This window comes from Candoia aspera, chromosome 6 (assembly GCF_035149785.1).
Source record: "Candoia aspera isolate rCanAsp1 chromosome 6, rCanAsp1.hap2, whole genome shotgun sequence".
NCBI classification, from domain to species: domain Eukaryota; kingdom Metazoa; phylum Chordata; class Lepidosauria; order Squamata; family Boidae; genus Candoia; species Candoia aspera.
In genome coordinates, this window is record NC_086158.1 from 48,452,123 (window position 1) to 48,471,361 (window position 19,239).

At 42.1% G+C, this 19,239-nt stretch overlaps 2 protein-coding genes across 3 annotated transcripts in view; both read right to left on the reverse strand.

The window, feature by feature from the left end:
- The window catches only part of TWNK (twinkle mtDNA helicase), a 372,148-nt gene that overhangs the window by 23,827 nt on the left and 329,082 nt on the right, over positions 1-19,239 (reverse strand). The gene's annotated exons all lie outside the window — the stretch shown is intronic.
- On the reverse strand, positions 1,313-18,149 carry TLX1 (T cell leukemia homeobox 1). 2 transcript variants are annotated; one of them, XM_063306136.1, is made up of 3 exons: positions 17,620-18,149; positions 12,595-12,832; positions 1,313-1,738 (listed from the first exon to the last, which is right to left on the reverse strand). In XM_063306136.1, the coding sequence occupies exons 1-3, from the start codon at positions 18,101-18,103 to the stop codon at positions 1,516-1,518; spliced, it is 945 nt and encodes a 314-aa protein (XP_063162206.1). In that variant the 5' UTR covers positions 18,104-18,149; the 3' UTR covers positions 1,313-1,515. The 2 variants fall into 2 exon arrangements, with proteins under 2 accessions (XP_063162206.1, XP_063162205.1); XM_063306135.1 differs by lacking the exon at positions 1,313-1,738 and having other exon boundaries at positions 12,591-12,796.

Consider the following 19,239-nt stretch of genomic DNA (forward strand, 5'->3'; position numbering starts at 1 on the left):
ACTAGCAACAGGAGCTCACCCCGTCGCGCGGATTCGAACCACCGACCTTCTGATCGGCAGCTCAGCGGTTTAACCCGCAGCGCCACCGCGTCCCTATAACTTTCAAGTTTACATGCTTGAAATTAAGGATATTCTTAAATTCATGGCTGTCAGGATATAAAATTGAAGTAAACTGAAAAATCAGAGATTCCCCTTTCTATAGTAACTCACAGTGGGTCTTTAGGGCAGCTGCTGTTTTATCTTTGAAGCCACATTCCTCTAGAAAAATCAACACAAAAGTCAAGTGAAGAAATATGTTATTTTTAAAAAGACATTTCTAATAATTGAGACTGGTACTTTGCCCCTTTTATTCATTTTTTTCCACATAAATTACACAAACACTTTTGAAAATGATTACACAAAAAAGAAACCTTCTTATAAGTGCATAACTTAAAAACAAACCAAAGAATGCATCTCAGAAACTCACTAAAATATTTCTTTTTGATAAATTGGCTGCGTGCACCACCTGATTTTAAATGACAATGATGCTTAGGTTAAAAAGTAACTAAAAAAACTATATATTTTAGGTATCTTTGTATCTTCTTGGGATTTGCTATAAGAAGTGCTTAAATTAATCACAAGCTTTTCCTCAATACAATAAAAAGAAAACTGAAATTACTGGTCAAGAAATGTTCTGTTTGATTCATATTCCCCTCTCTTGTGGAGCTGACTTCTTGAGCAAACGTAAATAAAATATTGAACAATATCATCAACGATACCAAAATAATCTATCAAGTGAAACTGCATTACCCCTGCAAAAATGCCACAGATGCCTCAGAGTTATTAAAATGTAAGTTGATCAATGCAGAGTCTGTGAGTAGCTGTGAAACTGAAGAGTCTGTGTGGCAAGCTTTGCATTTCTCAGTCATTCTGGTATCAACAGTCCTTCAGCAGAAAAAAAAAAGAAAGGATAGAAGTAAACAGAGAAAAAACCAAAGAGTTCATCTTGGGAAAGACAAAAGAAAAAGTAGTGAGATTTTATTTGTTTGTAAAATCCAACTGTCTTCTAATAAAAGGGCTCCAGCAGGAGATGCAGGAGTTGTTAAAAAGCCTTTTATACTCTTCATTCAGACTGCAACTGTGGTTTTTCTTGAAATGATCACCCTGGAATACTTACACGGGAGAACAACTCCTGTGTTGTCAGAAGATAAAATGATATAAAAGGTTTTTCCTGGAAATGGCTGAAAGGAAGAACCTTGGGTTGTTTTCTCTCTGGAAGAGTTTTAGAATTTTCCAACATCACCCTTTTAAAGAAGAAGATGATGATGAAGAAGAAAGAGTGAAAATGTTGTCTTTTATTAGAATGCTCCACTAGGCCAGCACCATGTGGCCTTTGTGAGCACTGGCTTGCAGGGGGACATGGTCTGGTGGTTGCCACTGGCTCATTCACAGGCAACCTGTGTCTCTTACTGATGGTGCTGAATAAGGCCAGCCACTTTGTAATACAAGAATCCAGGCATAGGCAAAGTTAAGATTTCACTCACAGGAAGAGGCCACAGAAGTAACGCTGGTGATCTTGGAAGAGTCATCTGACCATGGCTGGAGGTTCTGGAGGGCAAAGAGGGAGGAATTGTGAACACAGATTGGGTCTGCTTGGATGGGCTGATTGATGGTTTTCTGGAAGGCCTCTTGCTGGAGCTGCATGAGGATGCGATTGGCTTGCTGCCTCTCTGCTTCCCGTTCTTCTGCAGTTTGCCGCCTGAGAGAAATACGCAGAGCATGTCATGTTTCAGCAGGACAACAGATCCCAGCTGAACTTGAATTCGTAATTGCCCCTTACTTGTAAAAGTTGCTTCCCATTCCATTTCATCACAACATAGGGCACCTTCCTGTCTTTTGGAACATTCTTATGCGCAAGGACTTTTTCTTCCATAACAGCCAAAATGAAAAATCACATTTCAGGCAACCTGTTGTCCAGTTATATTAAACATATAACTGAGCATGGAGAATCCATGGGATAGTCAAAGGCAAAACCCCTTGAAAGGCCTAGCCCTTCTTTGAAACCAAGGAACATCTCAGTGGCAGCCAATCTTGTCTGTTAACTATGTGTTGTCTGAAGCAGCACATTCTGTTCTTCTACCTGCATCCATCCATTGACAATTAATGTCATTGGCTGATGCTAGATTTTAGAATTGTGAGGGATCAGGTGTATGTGTGGGTATGTAATATGACCACTCTGTCCTTACACATTTATATGAGTGGAAATGTGAAAAACAAGCTACAGATTCTAAACATTGCTCCATTCACTGAGTGTCTTGCTAGTAAATAGAATGCCTCTTGTTTTAGAACTGTACCACCTTTAAAATTTTACAGAACAAGCATTTCAAATCTTCCTTCCTTCAAAAATTCATACACTATTCTTCTAGTCCACATCCACCAATCACAGCAACTAACAATATTTAAAATCATGTTGTAATTAGCACCATTAAAAGTGAAACCAAAAAACAAAAAAGAATTCTATGTGGAAAAAACAGATTGATACAGTAGATAAAAGGCAATCATATTGGATGCCAACTTGGCTTCCTGATGCAAGGAGTTTCAAAATGTAGGTGCTGTTAAAATGAAGTCCTATTTTGTTGCCTTTGCTAACATATATCTCAGAGAGAGGGCATAGGCTGGTATAGAAGAATGCAGTCCTTAAGGTTTACAGCTTTAAAGATTATTAAGAATATTTGGAATTTTGCCCAGAAACAAATTACTAAATAGAATTAATTTATTTGAAAATTTTAAGACTGATATTCTTCTTGGAAAGCAAACCCAGTTTAATTTTTATATAGTTCAAAACCTGAAAATTGTTTTTAGTAGCAGGAGTGGAAAATGTGCAGTAACAATAAATTAAGTGCTACAGAATGTATAGTGTGCCTTTCCACTCAACACTGAGACACCACATTCATGGCACTTCAAATTATAAACAGGCAATCAACTCTGGCATCTTGTTTTCTCTTTCTTAAAAAATTTAGCACCTGAAGGCAAAGTTTCATCAAGTTAGAAAAACAAAAAGAAATGTGCCTTCAGAATGAAGATTCATGTCAGCAAAATACAGATCAAGTCATTTTAGTATGATCTGGTTGGATATGACGTGAGACATCTATGAAACACATAAAAATAGTTTCAAATTGTACACCAGAAATCAGCCCTATATATTAGCAGGAGATTTCTCAGTCAAAGAAAGAAACTGTGTTTAATGAAGGCTTGCTTTTTCCTAAGTAGCCATGAAACACTAACTGTTGTTATGCAGGTTTACACAGAAATAGGTTCTATAGAGTTAAATGGGTCTTCAAACTTAAGCTGTATGCATAAGAAGGCCCTTGCCAGATAAGGCCAAAGGTTCACTGGGGCTGGTCAGATGCATCTGGCAAGTTCAGACACAGAGTATGATGGCAATCACCCTCTTCCCTTTTGCTGTTTGAAACCAGTATTTAGATATGCTGCCTTGAATTCTGAAACTAGTATCTACCTATCAGTACTACTAGCCACTGATAGACTTATCCTCCATAAATGTATCTAGCTTCCTGTTAAAACTTCCCCACTGGTGGCCATCATCATAGTTGGTGGTACCAAATAAATATATGTAAAATATGTGTTTTGGGTGCTAGTAGCCTTTGGAATACTTTTTAATGTTGCATTCATTGGCTTCTAATATACAGTAAATCAACTCTATGGAGATATAGTATCTATACTTATGACCACCAAGTATATTATAGCTTACTAATAAGGGTATTTTGATCACAACTGAATTCAGAGGTATTATAGTATTACTTCAAGGAAGGAAGAACAGAAAAAGACTGAAATCTTTTTATATACTGTATATATAAAAACAATTATCTCCTTAATTATTGCAAAGCTAGACCAGAAATTAGAAGTATAGGTTTTTAAAAATATATGGTTACTCAGATATAAGCATTGTCAGTGATTACAATTTGGGATTTCTTTAAAAAATGAAAAAAAATGGCAGTGTATGTATATCATGAAGCATAACAACATGTAAATTTTATGAAGTATCTCATAATTATAAAACTATGAATAACAACATCATACAGAGATCATCTAAGATGAAGGAAAACAGATTTGCAATAATAGCATTGGGAGGTGGAGGCACTGGAAAGTGGCACACTCTGTAAAGAACTGGCTTACTACTGCTGTTCAGTCAAACTTTATCAGAATCTTGTTATCTAAATTCAGGACTCGGCAAATCAGGTGGAGGGATGTCATCAATCATACTAATGGAAAGGAGACGGAGGAACTTTAAAGAAGATGTCACTTGTGAATGCAGACAAGGTTGCGCTAAAGTATTAGTGATGAGCCTGGAGACAGTTAAAGGAATTTTTCAAAGACTATAACCCCTTGAAAGGATTTTGTACCAGAGTTGTGCAGAACAAAATGCAGGCTGCACTATTGCTGTCAATCGAAACACCTTCAATGTTTCCTTAGCCAAACCAGTTTCTTGTGCCAACCGTTTCCCAAGTCTTATCAAAAGCTAGGGGGCTACAACCTACCAGATGGGTTGAATTACACACACCATCTTTACTCACTGTATGGCCATTGGCAGTGGGTGAGAATAGATGTGGGGAAAACAGGGCCGATAAAGTCTATCATAAACTACTGTTGGCTGCACCAACACCAGAGCTTATGAAGACTCATGCCACAATATGGTGCCCAAAGAGATACATAACACCTCTCATCTTTTTGCTCCAGATAATTTCCCAGGCAGCCTTAATTCTAATTTATTTAAGGACTGTGGAAATAATCAAAGGGAGCAAAGAAGTCCACAAGAAGATAAAGGAAAAAAAGGCAAGGGAAAAGAAAAAGAAGGGACTGAGAAAAAGGAAACTGAGGGAGGCAGGAAAATAAAAAGGGTTACAAGAAAATGGTCAGAATGGGAAGAGGTATGGAAGGCACTGGCATTCTCTTTCCAGCTGTTAACTAGTGCTATGGCCTGGCAGGTGCCAGATCCTGTTCTACCAGAAGAATGAATTGGGGTTCCTTTTAAGACAAGTTAGAAATTATTTGCATTCATCTTTCACAATGCCTTTATCCTAAATCTGATTCATAAGGAGTAGATTCGGCATTTTAGAAGTTATCTCTTAAGTGGCAATGTTCAAACAGGAAAGGGAAGACTTCAGGCTCGTTGGAGCTACTTTCATCAGATGCATCAAGTATTCTCTTTCGACAAACTTACAGTCAAACTGTAGTATCTTAAAATAAGTGCCACAACCCTCTTAGCTGCCTTTTTAAAATAGAAATCCAGAAATAGTATTATAGATTACCTGTTTTACTGTATATGACCCCACCCTGGAACAGCAGTTCCCAACCTTATTCTTTATGTGGATCATTGTATTGTATCAAATGTTTTTGAGGACTATCGCATAAGCCAGGGATCAGTGACACAGCATGGTAATGCCACTGGACATAATGGCCTTTGCAGCCTCCCGATGGCATTTGATTGATTGATTGATTGATTGATTACATGCCATCAAGTTGTCAACTCTTAGTGACCATATAGATTTCCAAAAATAAATACATTTAATATGTTATTTTAATATCTGAAAAGTCACTAAATTTTATAAATTCTTGGTGTTCCTACCTCAAATCTTTTTGAGATTTTCAGCAGGAATGCCAAAATCTCACAAGATTTCAGGTGAGAATCCTAACATCATGAAAGATGTGACAACATTTTTCTCTCTTTCACACCTGTACCTGTAGCTGTCACTAGACCACAGGTTGGAACCAAAAACCCCCCAATTTCCATAAAACATTTTTGTTTTGAAACCAGACTTAGAAATATGAGAAGTGAAATAAGACACAAAGAAGTAAATCAGCTTCCCAACATGCCAAGCTAACCCAGAAGCCAGTAATCCAGGGCTCATATTATGTAGCAATTCCCATCAAAGCCAACAAGTTAACTAATAAGAAGACCACTCCAGAGTATTCCACTGCTCAAAATCCCCCCAATCTTAATGTTTCCAAGAGTCCCCCCCCCCTTTTTTTTAAACAAGCCATTCTGATTGGAATTAGGAGGTGGACAGATTCACTGTCCATCGATCTATCCATTTCCTCTTTTCTTTACTTGGTAATAAACTGTTTTGAAAATCATTTTATAATGAAACTCTAGGAGATTCCTTTTTATTATCTTTATTGATATTGATCCCCTTCCAATGCTGCAGCTCACGAACCATCAAACTTTTAGTAATAATATAAAACAATTTCTGCCTGTGATATTTGTTTAGTTTGATTCCATTGAACCTAGGAAGTTTATTGAAATGATTATCAAAAAGCAGAGTAGTGAAATGTAGTTCATAATGCAAGTTTTAGCTTCTTAAAGCACAAGAGAATTATGAATCTAAAAACCTCAATAGTTTTCAAGAAGATTGGAGATGGGAAAAAGAAACAGAAAAAAGAATCAGTGTCTTATTTGAGGAGAAGTTAACTTCCATCTGTCTGAAGATGACTCATGTTTAGATCTAAACTGTGCCCCATTTTGCACAAAAAAATGTCCCATTAAGATCACTGTTTCTTACAGATGTCACCTAAGAGGAAATACAAAAAATATGCAAGACCTAGGCACAGATAGCTTTAATAGAGCATTTAAATCCATCTGATTTCCATGCAGGTATGTAGCCTGATCTTATGAATTCATTGTGGCCTCAACTACTTAACTTTTGCTAAGTTGTGCCCAACATTGCCGTATTGATAGCATAACCATCAGTTGCCTACTACTACTAAAAATACTTCAGAACTCATCGGCAAATTTGAAATTACAGCCATGAGCATTGCTCCTCCGTGAGGACAAACTAATTGGTGGTAAACAGTCCCTCCAAGGCACCACAGCCACCAAATCTGTGAGAAAGACTGACCTCCGTGGCTAAGGAGGTACTAGAACTAGAAAAGACCATGTACTCAATAAATGTGCAACAGCTTGGGAAAAGATGAAAAATTAAAGAAAGCTGAGATGCTCCAGATGTGGAATTGCTAACTGGCTGAATTTAGCCATGAGCACCACCAAGAATTCTGGGGCACAGCAGTGCCAAATTATCTAACTATACATATACTTTATATACTTAACCATAAAAGATTCCTAGAGTTGATTAACACAAAACTGAGGACATATGAGCATGGTGAAAGGCAGTATGCTAGGACATAATATAACTTTGTTTTGTCTTAGTGTGCTGAATAAACTTAGCTATGTGTGGCTTATTTAACCAGCCACGCTCTAAAAATACCCGTCTTAATGCAATAAAGTGAAGAAACTCTGAGTTCACTTGTAAGCACTGCCACAAGGAAGTGTTTTCTGAAAATCAGCTTTGTACGATTAAGAGAAATGCAAAGGAACTAACACTAAAAATGGTGCTTTGATTTCAGTGGCATGCATTTATGCCTGTTTCATCCTATCTGGTGCCTTCTGGTTATTTTGGACTACACTTCTCATCATTCCCAGTGACTGAGGAGGATGGGAGGCTTGATTCAATATTTCTTGAAGGGAGGAAGTTTAGAACAAGTAGTTTAAACACTTTTTAATTTTCTCATATAAAGTGATGTCTTTTAAATTAAGCCCTTGGTACATGTGTGTCTCTACAAATGCACTGTTTGAGGTCTGTGTATGTTCCGGGGAAGAATTCTAAAGTCATCTTCTGCTCATTCTCTAACAAAAGAATTGCATGAATAATGTACCATTTTCTTTCCACTACAAATTTACTCCTGATGCATATTTAATATTGTTTTGACTCAGTAGAGAAATGCAACCCGGCCTCTTCTGTTGTAGTTGTTGTTTAGCTGTGTTTGTAATTAGTGAAAACAGATTATTAATTTCAGTATGGAGTATTTTTCTCAGTTAGCCAAGTTGTTTACTTGGCGGAGAAAAGGAGTAATTTGTTAAAAAACAAAAAACAAAGTGCAGGCTTTTGGGCGGGGGGGGGGGCATAAAGTAAGCACCACATGTCTCACCTCAATTTGTTTCAAGACAGCAACAGAAAACAAACAGCTTAGTTACAGCTCTTTAGCCATATTTCCATTGCCTTAATTGCAAATATGCAAATTCAAACAAAGCTTTCCTGGCACTGATATGAAATGTCTCATGGGAGAAGTTTCATCCAGACTGCACTGGGACCTTGGAAACAATGTCATAAAAAGAAATATTTGCCTCTGAGTACAATCCAGCATATATTAATCACAAAAGGAATGAAATCCTATGCACACCTACTCTGAAGCAAACCCTGGTGGACTAAATACACGTAGTCCCTGCTACGTAAAGGCCGCAAATCTGGTTTTTTTACTGTTGTAACTTCGAATGGTTGCTGAACAAGGCAGTTGGTATCAAGGACTATCTGTATTGGACTGATGAGACCCAGCTTCTTGTCCCCATTGGACCACTGAGGTCACTGGGTACCTTGGGCCAGTCACTCCCTCAGTCCAACCTGCCTCACCAAGTTGTTATTTTAAAGATAAACTGAGGAGTGCTGCACCTTGAACATTTCTGGTGCCAGGGGGTGTGCTATTTCTGTTAACCTGAGGCCTTCCCAGGTTTTGTGTGGCATATCAAGGTCTGCATTCCAGAAACTGAAAGGATGGGGGGCCATTCTGAAAGAAGAGTTCAGAAGTATCTGAAAACTTTAAGGTACCCATTTTATCCCTTAAAATCATCACAAACCCACAAACTGCAAGGAAAGGAACCAAACACTCTGGGAAACTTTGTGGCCATTGAAGGGATTCTGGTGAGCTGCCTGCAGTCTCTGAATTGCACTTGTTGTATGCCTGCTTTAGAAGATAAGCAGGATGTACATTTGAGAATTAAAGAAAAATACATCTGCCCAAGTAAATATGGAGAGGTGATTGTTTTTCCTAGCATTCGTTCCACTTAGTTATAGAATCTGGTTGTTTTGCACTGCATTCACCTAGTTCTCACAGCAAAGTTTATCAATGCATAATGAGACAAAGGGTTTTGTTGATCACGCAGCTTGTTGCAGAACCTGACTCTGATTTGGGCTAAGAGGAAGAGATTGGCTCAGGGTCACCCAGCTGGCTTCCAAGACAAAGAGGGAAGAGAACCTGGCTCTCCCTGCAACTAGCCCAGCACCTTAACCACTACACTATGCTGACTGTCCAAGTCAATATGAAGAGGATTGCATTTAAATCCATGAAATCTACACAGACGGAAGTTGGTTGGTTGGTTGGTTGGTTATTTGGGAGACTTATATGGCTGCCCATCATATGAAACACAACTCTGGATGGCTCACAACCATAATAAAAACCAAATATGGTAAAACGAAAAACCTGGTTCCTAACCAACAATCTCCAATCCATTGGACAATACAGTCCACAGGCTCCAACCTTACCTTATCCAATGCCTTGAGGAACAGCCAAGCCTTTATGCCTTTCTGGAAGGATCAAAGGGTGAGGGATACCAAATCTCAAGGGAAGGGTGTCCACAGGAGAGGAATTGCTATGGAAAAAGGTACGCTCCCTAGGTCCCACCAGATGGCAACTTTTAAGGAAGGGAAGGGACCTGGAGTGAGCCCATCCTATTTAACCTGGTGGGGTGGGCAGATATCCTCAAGGAGAGGTGGTCAGAACTTGCATAAATGTCAAAGTTGACTTATTAGTTTATGGAGAAGACACAAGTACATTTATTAGTGACTGGAAATCTGTTATGGACTTTTTGTTGAAAACAGAAAAAAGTGAATTGGTGATTTATGGATTTGATGATTAGAAAGGCAAAAATATGGGAAGAAGGGAAGTATGATGTAACCTTAAAGAGGGAGGATAGATGATAAATTTATCTGTAACTGCTGTAAAGAAGGTTGGAAGCCAAACCTTTATATATTTTCTTTTTTCTTTTTCTTTTCTTTTCTTTCCTCTATTTTTTTTTACTTATTCACTTGCTCTGCTTTCTTTATTCTTTTTCTTTTCTTTAAATTTATATTGTATGTTGGTTTTTACTATTGTATAAAATCTCTTAATAAAAATTATAAAAAAGAGAAGGTACTTGTCCTAATTGGGAATGCATTTGCAAACAGAATATATATTTTAAAATGCACTGTGTGAGTTCGTTTTTAGTTTGGTTGATTTTAGGGTTGTTTTTTTTTTAGGATTCTGTCTGTTAATATTAGTATCCCTAGATAACTGGTTTCCATTTCAGTGATGATATGATTACAAACCTTGCCTTAACATGTTAGTGTATAATTATCAGCATTACACAGATATAATAATAATGGCTTGCCATTAAGGATGTTAGTCTTTTATTTTTTTTAGTGAACTTCAATATCACTAGTCCCTTCCCTAACTATATCCCGAATCTGAGAAAATACTTCATCTATGTTTATGTTTGTTTGTTTTTTTAAAAAGGTGAAACTGTTTATTTTCCATCCTAATGCCACAGATTCCATATGTGGATGCTAGGACCAAAATTTTCAGGTACTGTAAAAACTCAGAAATGAGTAATATATGTCTGTAATAGGATATAACTTTCTTGGGAAACAATTATCCACTTCTTACTCTCAGAAATGACTAAGTATACTAGACAAGACAATCTAGTTGATCAGATTATTAAAAAAAAATTATTGATTCTTAAATTAAAACTGGAAAATGAGATTGTCCTTGGGTTATTCTTTCAAAGGATTCCATTCAATCCTATTTAGTTTGTGCATCCAGGAAGCTGCTTTCATGCAGTTTAGCTCCTGGGTGTCTCTAGATGCCATGAAAATTCTCTCTCCTCGGCTGCCCACACATTTTCTATCAGTCCTAGCAATGGTAAGAAAGCTTACCTCACCAATTCTAGATCAGTCCTAACAATGAAATGTTACTCTCAATACCTGTGGGCTGCTTGGTGCAAACCCCTTCATATTGTCTCAATTCTGTGTTGTTCCCAGGAGCTATATTTTAAGCAGGGATAGCACATATCTAGACAACTTAAAAATCAGGAGTAGAACAAGGAACAAAAAAAGTAGGAGCAGCTTCTCCAACATTTTAAAGACAACATTTCCAAAGATAGAGAACATTTATGGGTTAGGCCTCTTCTAGCCACCTCCCTCCAATCTGTTGCTGTGTCATAGGATGGCAGAGAAAATGGCTTGGGACTCTGCTGTTGGTGATGGTGGCTACAATCCCCATCATTTTTTATCAGTTTGGCCAATGCAATGATGGGGGTTCATAGGGCTGTTAGGGAAGGACATTCTAGAAGATCCACATTGAAGTAGCCCCACCCTTGCTCCACCCAGTTCTGGCCTATGAAGACGGGTGGGGGGACCCTCCCAGAACGAGAGGTGGTAAGGCCTCCAAAATCCCTTGCTTGCTTCCAAAGGCTGGATGCCCCAGACCTCCCCATGCAAAAGCTTCCCTTGGTTTGTTTCTCTTGTAGCTCTAGCAACGGAGGCTGTCCTTCCGCAACAAACCTGGCTGTCTTGATTTTGAGTGGCAACTCACTGGAACCAGGCCCTCCCCCATTTCCAGTCCATCAGCCAATAAACCAAGATTGGAGCACAGTTAACTCAGCTTTCACCAATCAGTTGTTCAAACCATCTGTTCCAAGCTTAAAATAGGCCAGATGGATTGCTGGCTTCCAAAGCAAAAGAAACGGGAGATAGCAGCCAATATGTGATGATTGAAATACAGTCCTCCACAGATAAGGGTTACATGATGGACAGGAGGGCTTGTCCTGAACATGCATCTCAGTGGTGAAAGGAAGATCTCCCCACAGTACATCCTGAAGATGCTCTCCACTCCCACCTGTGTTGTCTAGGAATTCTGGAGTTTATATCTAACTCATCTAGTGGGCATGTTTTGGGGAAAGATGGCACAAAGAGTACACAGAGATTCCTAAATTAAGTATTAGAATAATCTTGACCCCCCAGGAGATCTCAAGGCAAAGAGGCTCCTCTATCCAGAAATAAGAATGTGCTAGCTTAAGGTAGACAATGTACATTAACTGAAGGAGAAGAGGTGGGTGAGTCAGGTAAATGTAGTAAAAAGATTTATGTATTACGTATAAAGGGACACATTCAAAATAGTTTTTATGGACACCTAATGATATATATAAAAATAAAGAGACATTAGGTATCAGATTAGGTGGTAGGATCAAAGAAATAGTCAAGCACAGAAAACTGATAAAACTCTCAATGCCTTCTACATTAAAACTGCACCATTCATCAATTTCCCTCCAGACATGCCAGGATTGCAAGGCACCTATTTCCCAGCGGGCTCGGCTACTCCATTTGCTAAGCATTTGGAGGGACCACGTTGGGGAAGACTTCCTACAAAGAGCTTTTAAGCAGGAATGGCTCCCTCCAGGTAGGAGCATCCTCTTCCAGGAATGACTGGACCTCTGCTCAGCAGACCCTCGGGGCATGCTTCACGCTTGGCAGGGCAGGTCTAACCATTCTCTCCCCAGGAAGTCCACCCGGTTCCTGCTCAACTCCCAGTCAGAAGTTTGGAGAACACCCCCACTGGAGGTTTACAGAGAGTCTAGCCTTGATGGCCCAGGAGGTGTCCCGGCCCAGCAGGCAAGAGACAGCGGAAAACAAGCCCCAGCATAGCAGCAGCAGTCCGCCTGCTTGGTGCGCTTACCTCCACTTTGTCCTCCGGTTCTGGAACCAGGTCTTGACTTGGGCGTCCGTCATTTTCAGAGCCTTTGCTAACGCCGCCCTCTCGGCTGAGGCCAGGTACTTCTGCCGGTGGAAGCGCTTTTCCAGCTCACAGATCTGCAGGCGGGTGAAGGAGGTGCGCGGTTTCTTCTTCTTGGGGGGCGTCCGGTTCTGGTAGGGGTGACCTATACGGCGTGTTACAGTGAACGGTGAGAGGGCCACTGGAGGGGAAGACAGGGCGGGCGGGGGGGGGGGCAAAGAAGCAAGCGGCGACATGATCAGGAAGGACTCCACAGACGCAGCGGCAGAGGAGAGACAGCAAGACACACCAAGAGTCGGGAGGAGAGGTGGGGAGTGCACAGAGAAGGCTCTTCGGTCCCAGGGTTCACCATCCCCCCCTCGCTCTTCCTAGAACAAAGCCCTGATTTGGGTCACTCCACATTTCCTTAACTGTGCGCTGCTATGGAGGAGCTCTCCCACCTCCCCAGGTGGGTGCCAATATGGAGGAGGCAGATGGGAGCAATGTCGGAGAGGAGCACAAGAAGGGTATATGCTAAGTGGGCAGGAGGCCGGAATGGGGAGAGGATAAATCCTTGTTTGGAGACCCAAAATCCACCTGGCAAGCTAGAAACAGGGGGACTGAAACTGTATAAATGTATAGACCAATCCTCCGAACGTTATCCCGGAGCAAGTCCTTAAGAAGAAAGCTTCCGCCTGCTGCAGCCTGAACAAGGGTGTTATTGAGACACTGTTATCTAAGACCTTGGATCAAAACGGAGCTTGAAGTCCTCCCCTATAAAAATCCAAATCTGGGATTCCGCCTCCCTCTAGTTTTCGTTGTTCTGACAACCTTTTTTAAAATTATGATGATTATTCACACCCCGGCTAGTTATGTAACTAGCAAATAACATTTTAGTTTATTGTGTTTCTGTTTCGTTGATGATTATTTTTACCGAAGTCCATAACCACTGGTGAAGTTAGTGCTCTCGGTAAAATCGACAGGAATTAATTCAAAGTAAAGGACTGCCTTTGCACTAAATTTCTGAGCTGTTCTCTCTGAATAAAAAGATGTGTGTTATTTAGGCTGTGCATCATAACACACTTCATATCAATGTAAACTCCTTTTTAAATATTGGGACAACTCTAAATAAACATGCACTGGGCTGATACTTGTGCTAAAGATGAACCCTGTCTGTTCAGAAATAAGTGCCAGTGAACTCAAAAGAACTGACTCTGTTGGTCATTCGGCTTGCAGTTACAGTGGGCACAGTTGTTTGTAAATGTGCATGGAATTGGGATGCATTTCTCCCTCTCTTATTATCAAATTCTGCTTTTGAAATTTGATTTATTCATAAACATCCATGCAATTACCAACTGATATAATGTTTATGGGAATATATATTTTGCTATTTGTTTATAACATTAAATATACTAGCCTCTCCACCTCACTCACTTGAACACACTCCCAAGAAATGTCAAGGGTGCATTTAAATCATAAAGCTAAGGGAAATGTTAATGAAAGAAGCAGGAGGTAAAAGAAGCAGCACATGAATGCTTTCCAAAAATTAATCTGGGCATAGTTGCTCGGAGTTGCTCTGACATTCTTTGCAGTTCCTTCATTTACGGCTTTAATTTTAAATCTAGGAAATCTGACCTGTTTTAAAAATCTTTCCTTTGTAGCATTTTTGGGTTGAAAATATCAGGATAATCTGTTCTGTTTTAGTTAGATTTCCATAATGATTTTGCAGGAAAAAAATGAAGCGTGCATATTAGGAAAATATCTTTATTAGGCCTACATATATTTTTAAATTTATTTATTTATATATGTGTGTGTGTGTAAATAAAATCTCTTTAGGTTTTTTTCCCCACAACTTTGTGATTTTGGGAGTGGCCTTAGATGGATCCCCCCCCCCCCGCAATTAAAGAAGGCTCCTTTTAAATTTTTCTAAGAACATGCTGAATGTTATATTTCACCTGCAACAGCTGTAATTAACAAACCTATTTTCCAAAACCTTCCTAACCAAAGTAGATTTTTATATTTTTATTATGGACACCAAAATCACCAATAACAGCAACAAAAACAAGCCTGATTTAAGACTCTCTTGGGGGCATTTTATTTTGGTTCCATGTTTGGGCAGTATTTTGTCAAATGTGGGGGGTGTCTACCTGCACCCTCTCTCTTCCCCTCTCTACAAGGCTCAGCGTTGGCAGGAAAGATGCTAACCAGGTGCCAGAGGGGCACAGAAAGGTTTAACTGGGAAGAGCGGAGAAACAGAATGAAGGTGAGATCAGTGTTTAAAGTGGAATCACTGCAGTCTGTCTCCAACTGTCCTAGGATATATGATTTTGCTTGTAAATCGTTTAGTCCATTTAGGGTCCATTTAGGAACACAGAAGATAATTCCAAAACTTTTAATGGCGCCTTTCAGTTAATTTACCAGCAACAACCCGTTTTCTCACCCCGAGACCGCTCTGAACTCGCCTGGTCTGAGTATTCCGCTCTCCGTAAAGTTCAGCAGTTTTCCAAACCGAGCAAGGAACGAAGGGAAGTTCTACGAACCTTGTTCGGCGATGCCGAGGTTGATTCGGGATTTTGCCACAAATAGCCTAGCAGCTCCGCGCAGCCTTCGCTCTCCACGCCAGTAAGGCTCGCATTTTCCCAGCAAAGGCCCTCGGCGCAAGGGCGGCGGAGAAAAGGCCGAGGAAACGGCCTCTGTAGCAAGAGTAAAACCTGTTCTTTCCGAGGAACGAATTAAGACTCAGGGGGAAAAGTGTTGTTCTCGTTAAAAAAAAAAAGGCCCGATGAGGACTGGCCGGGTGGCGATTTGTTCTGAACTGAAACGATCCAGCCGCTTTGGCAGCAGGGAGGAGACCCGGTCGGAGGCAGGCGAGGGCTCTTCGGGGCGGCACGGCCCTCAGCCGCGTCTGCGCCTCGCGAGTGGAAATTTCGAAAGGGAATCTCTAGCCCGGCCTTGCTTATTGGCAGTGATGGAGATGTAGTCCTGCAGATCTAGAGACTCGCAGTCTGGCGACGGCCGGGAAAAACAAATAAAGCGGCTGCCTGGGTCGTCGCGTCTCCGGGGAAAGCGGCTTCAGGCATTGCCAGCGCTGCCAGAAAGCGCCTGGGCTCCGGTCTCCCCAGCTTCCGCTGCTGTTTACAATTTCTCTCCGCCATTGAGTAAGAGCCACCAACTCCCATTGAAACTGAGGCGTGGCGGGGAATTCAAAACTCAGTGCAACCCGGATTACAGGCCTCTATGCGCGGGCCGGAGCGCATCCCATCCCGGCGAAAGCAGATGCCTACAACCGAAGGGGACTCTCCTCCTTGCTGGCCACGTCTAGTCCGAAATTGGCTCCACTCGTTCAGTGGTAATGACTCCCGGTTGGATGTAAAATTGCAGGCTGGGAGTTGCTGCCATTGAACTCCGTGGGGCTCCCTTCGGAGCAGAGCGTCAAAGAGCAAGATCGCGCCGCCACGGCCTCGATCTGCCCATCCGTCTTGCTGGGGGCATCGCAGCAGCCATTAGTCTGAATTTTATAATTCCCCGCCCCGGCTGGAAGGCAGGTAAAGGGCTAGCCCTGGGGAGGGGAGGTCGAATCCTGCTTCGAAGCGTCAGATAATGGGGCCTTTATTGATGAAGGTCGGATCTCACTGTTTAAATTAAAATTGAAATATTATTACCATCATTGTTCGTGGCATCTGGTAGGGGAAATGAGCGTAAATCTGGGCGATTCAGAAAGAGCACTGGATGCTGAGATTTATCTTCCAATAGATCTGCCACTAAACGACGAATTGACCTTTTTAATGCACATCGAATAATGTAGGTGCCAATTTATGGGTCATAAGAGCATGCAGTTCCTCGGACCCACTTATAGATGATCTTCTGCCAGCCTTTTTTCAGGCGCTGAATTCTGCGCTATCACTATTAATACCGTTTCATACCGCCTGGCTGGAAGATACATTTCTTTTAAATGTATATTTTCTGTGTCTGCACGCCAGTGTGTGCTCCCCAATTTATAGTAATAATAGTGAGGGATGCAGAATGAACTGGATCAATGAACATGAAGACAGACGCATTATTTGTTCATTACCTAATTTATGATTTATAGGTTTTGAAATCTTAGATATGATACATTTTTAAAACCTAGTTATTTTGCAACTTGGACTATATATTTATATACTACAACAGTTGGTGAACTATGGATATGAATCATTTGATAACTGTATGTGTCTGTGTATATCACACACACATACACACATGATGATGATTATGATGGCATTATTACAGTATTATAGTATAGATACTAGTAATATCTATAGTGTTTCTAAGAGATGTATATGTGGATGCGTTTTTGTAAGAGCGGGATTGGGGTGGGCATAATCCATCTATCTCATGAATGAAGTACGGAGACATTGGAAAAGAATCTACAACGTGAGGACCCGGTTGAAACAACCCCTCAATTTAAAAATGTTAAATGTACCTGCTTAACCCAAGCATGTGAAATGGAGTGCTTAAATGTTTCTAAATCGGTGCATAAAGGCTAGGCAAACGAGATTATTTGTTCGCCGATTGAGCTTCTGAGAGGACTGGTCAGAATTTCAGAAGGTGATACTGTATCTTCTCCAAGTTTTAATCAATATGAAAACTTGTGCTTATTATGCTATAAAATATCGTTAATTTAATAAGGATAATCAAGTTGCTCGGACCATTATTAGGAAACACTTGTTTCTTGATGATTAGCCTTCTGAATTTCTGGCATCGCTGCTCTTTCGGGCCATAAATCTAAGGCGCGTCCGTCAACGCTGTTTATAAATCAAGCCAATCGATTCAATTAAAGTAGTTACAGATCGGAGGCGAGCACGCCCGGGACTCTCTCGCTGGAGGGCAGGAGAGGGAGGCTCAACAGCGAGCCGGTTTAAGGAGGAGGCAGGGGAAACTGACGGGGCAGCGCTGGAAGGCGCCGGCGACGCGCGCGGGGCGGAAAGCGCCCTGGAGCCCCTCACTCACCCGTGAAGCGGTCCTTGGTGTAGCGCCTGTTGCTCTCCATCCAGGGGAAGGTTAGCCCCGTCAGGTTGTTCACGGTGGGCACGGCAGTGGGGAGTGGTTGGGGGACGCCGCCAGCCACGGGTCTGTGTGCCGGCACCCGGATCACGCCCCCGGCCGCGTTGAGGTTATTTCCGTTCATGGCCCCGACCCCGACGTTCAGGTTGTAGGAGCCCGCCAGAGAAGCCATGCTGCAGGCGCCGCCGTTGTTGTAGCCCCCGGCGGAGGAGGACCCCCCACCGCCGGGGGCCGAACCGTAGTGGCCGGTCATGGGGTTATAGGCGCTGCTCACCACGCATCCTCCCAGGCCGTAGTCCGCCGCGTCCTGCAGCCGCGCGTTGGAGATCATACAGCTACCTTGGTCCGGGTTATTCAGGATCTGGTCGATTCCAAAGCTAATGGGCTCGGCGTGGCTCTGGTGGAGGTGGTGCGCCCCTAAGTGATCCATGCCCGGCCGAGAGCCACCCCAAAGAGGGTGACTTCCCCCCCCCCTCCTCCTCCTCCGCCGCCGCCGCCGCCACCTCCTCCTCCTGATTCCAAGCTAGAGATTTTTTAAAAATACGCGCAGCTTTTCTGGTCTCGCTTCACTTGCTCCCGAAGAGGTAAAAAGACGGCCGGAAGCGGAGGAAGGAAAAGCGGGGGGAGGGGGGAGGAGGGGGTGGGGAGGGGGAACATGCGCGCCCGTGGGCTCCCTCTCTCGCCTCGCTCCAAGGGCAGCAATCGCGTTGGCCCGAAGCCTTGCGCTGCTAGGCCCTGCGCCCCCATTGGTGGAGCCCAGAGAAGCGAGGAGGGAGAGAACGCGACGGAAGCCAAGGAGCTTCTCCCAGCAAAAATCTGCGCGGGGAGCCCGGCAGCAGCAGACCTGAGTCCAGCCGACACGTGCGGAAAGCAGAGCCGGGCGGGCGAGTGAAACTGCCTGGCGTACTATCCCCTGCTCTCTAACTCCCCGCGGAAACTGTTGCGTCTGAAGCGGTCGCGGGTGTTTTGAACCTTTGGGCGCCGCGAGTGTTCGGTCCCATTGAAAAACATAAAGAGGCCTTTTCCTTTCCGTTGTAGCTCTTGCCTTGTATCTTTCCTCTCCCCTCCTCTCCTCTCCTCTTCTTGCCGACCGCCCTAGGCAAGGAGAACCCCTAAATCTAAAAAATCGTCATTACCGTCCGTGGACTTAATTCGGGCCAGAACCACTAAATGGTCCCCAGTCCTGGGCAAGAGCAGAGTGTGTGTCCGTGTGTGCCTTCAAGTCAGTGTTGACTTCTAGCGACTGTCTGGACTAGTCCCCGCAGAGTAGAGAATCATTTTTATTTAATTGATGGATTCTTTCCAGACGGTATGTTTTCAGAAAGCTTTCGGGACAAACTTCTTATATGATATAGAAATTGGTACGGTTTAAACATTCTTAGGCACTTAGCACCTTCTGCCTTAACTTCATTCATAAAAGCCCCACTTTTAGCTAAGAGAAAAAGAAAAACGCCATTTCAACTCTTCGGAAGGAGATAGATATAAGAAATGTTAAGGGTTCACAACTTTGTGCTGACCATAAAAAGTAACACATTGAATGGCTTTTCTGTACAAAAATGTAATGGA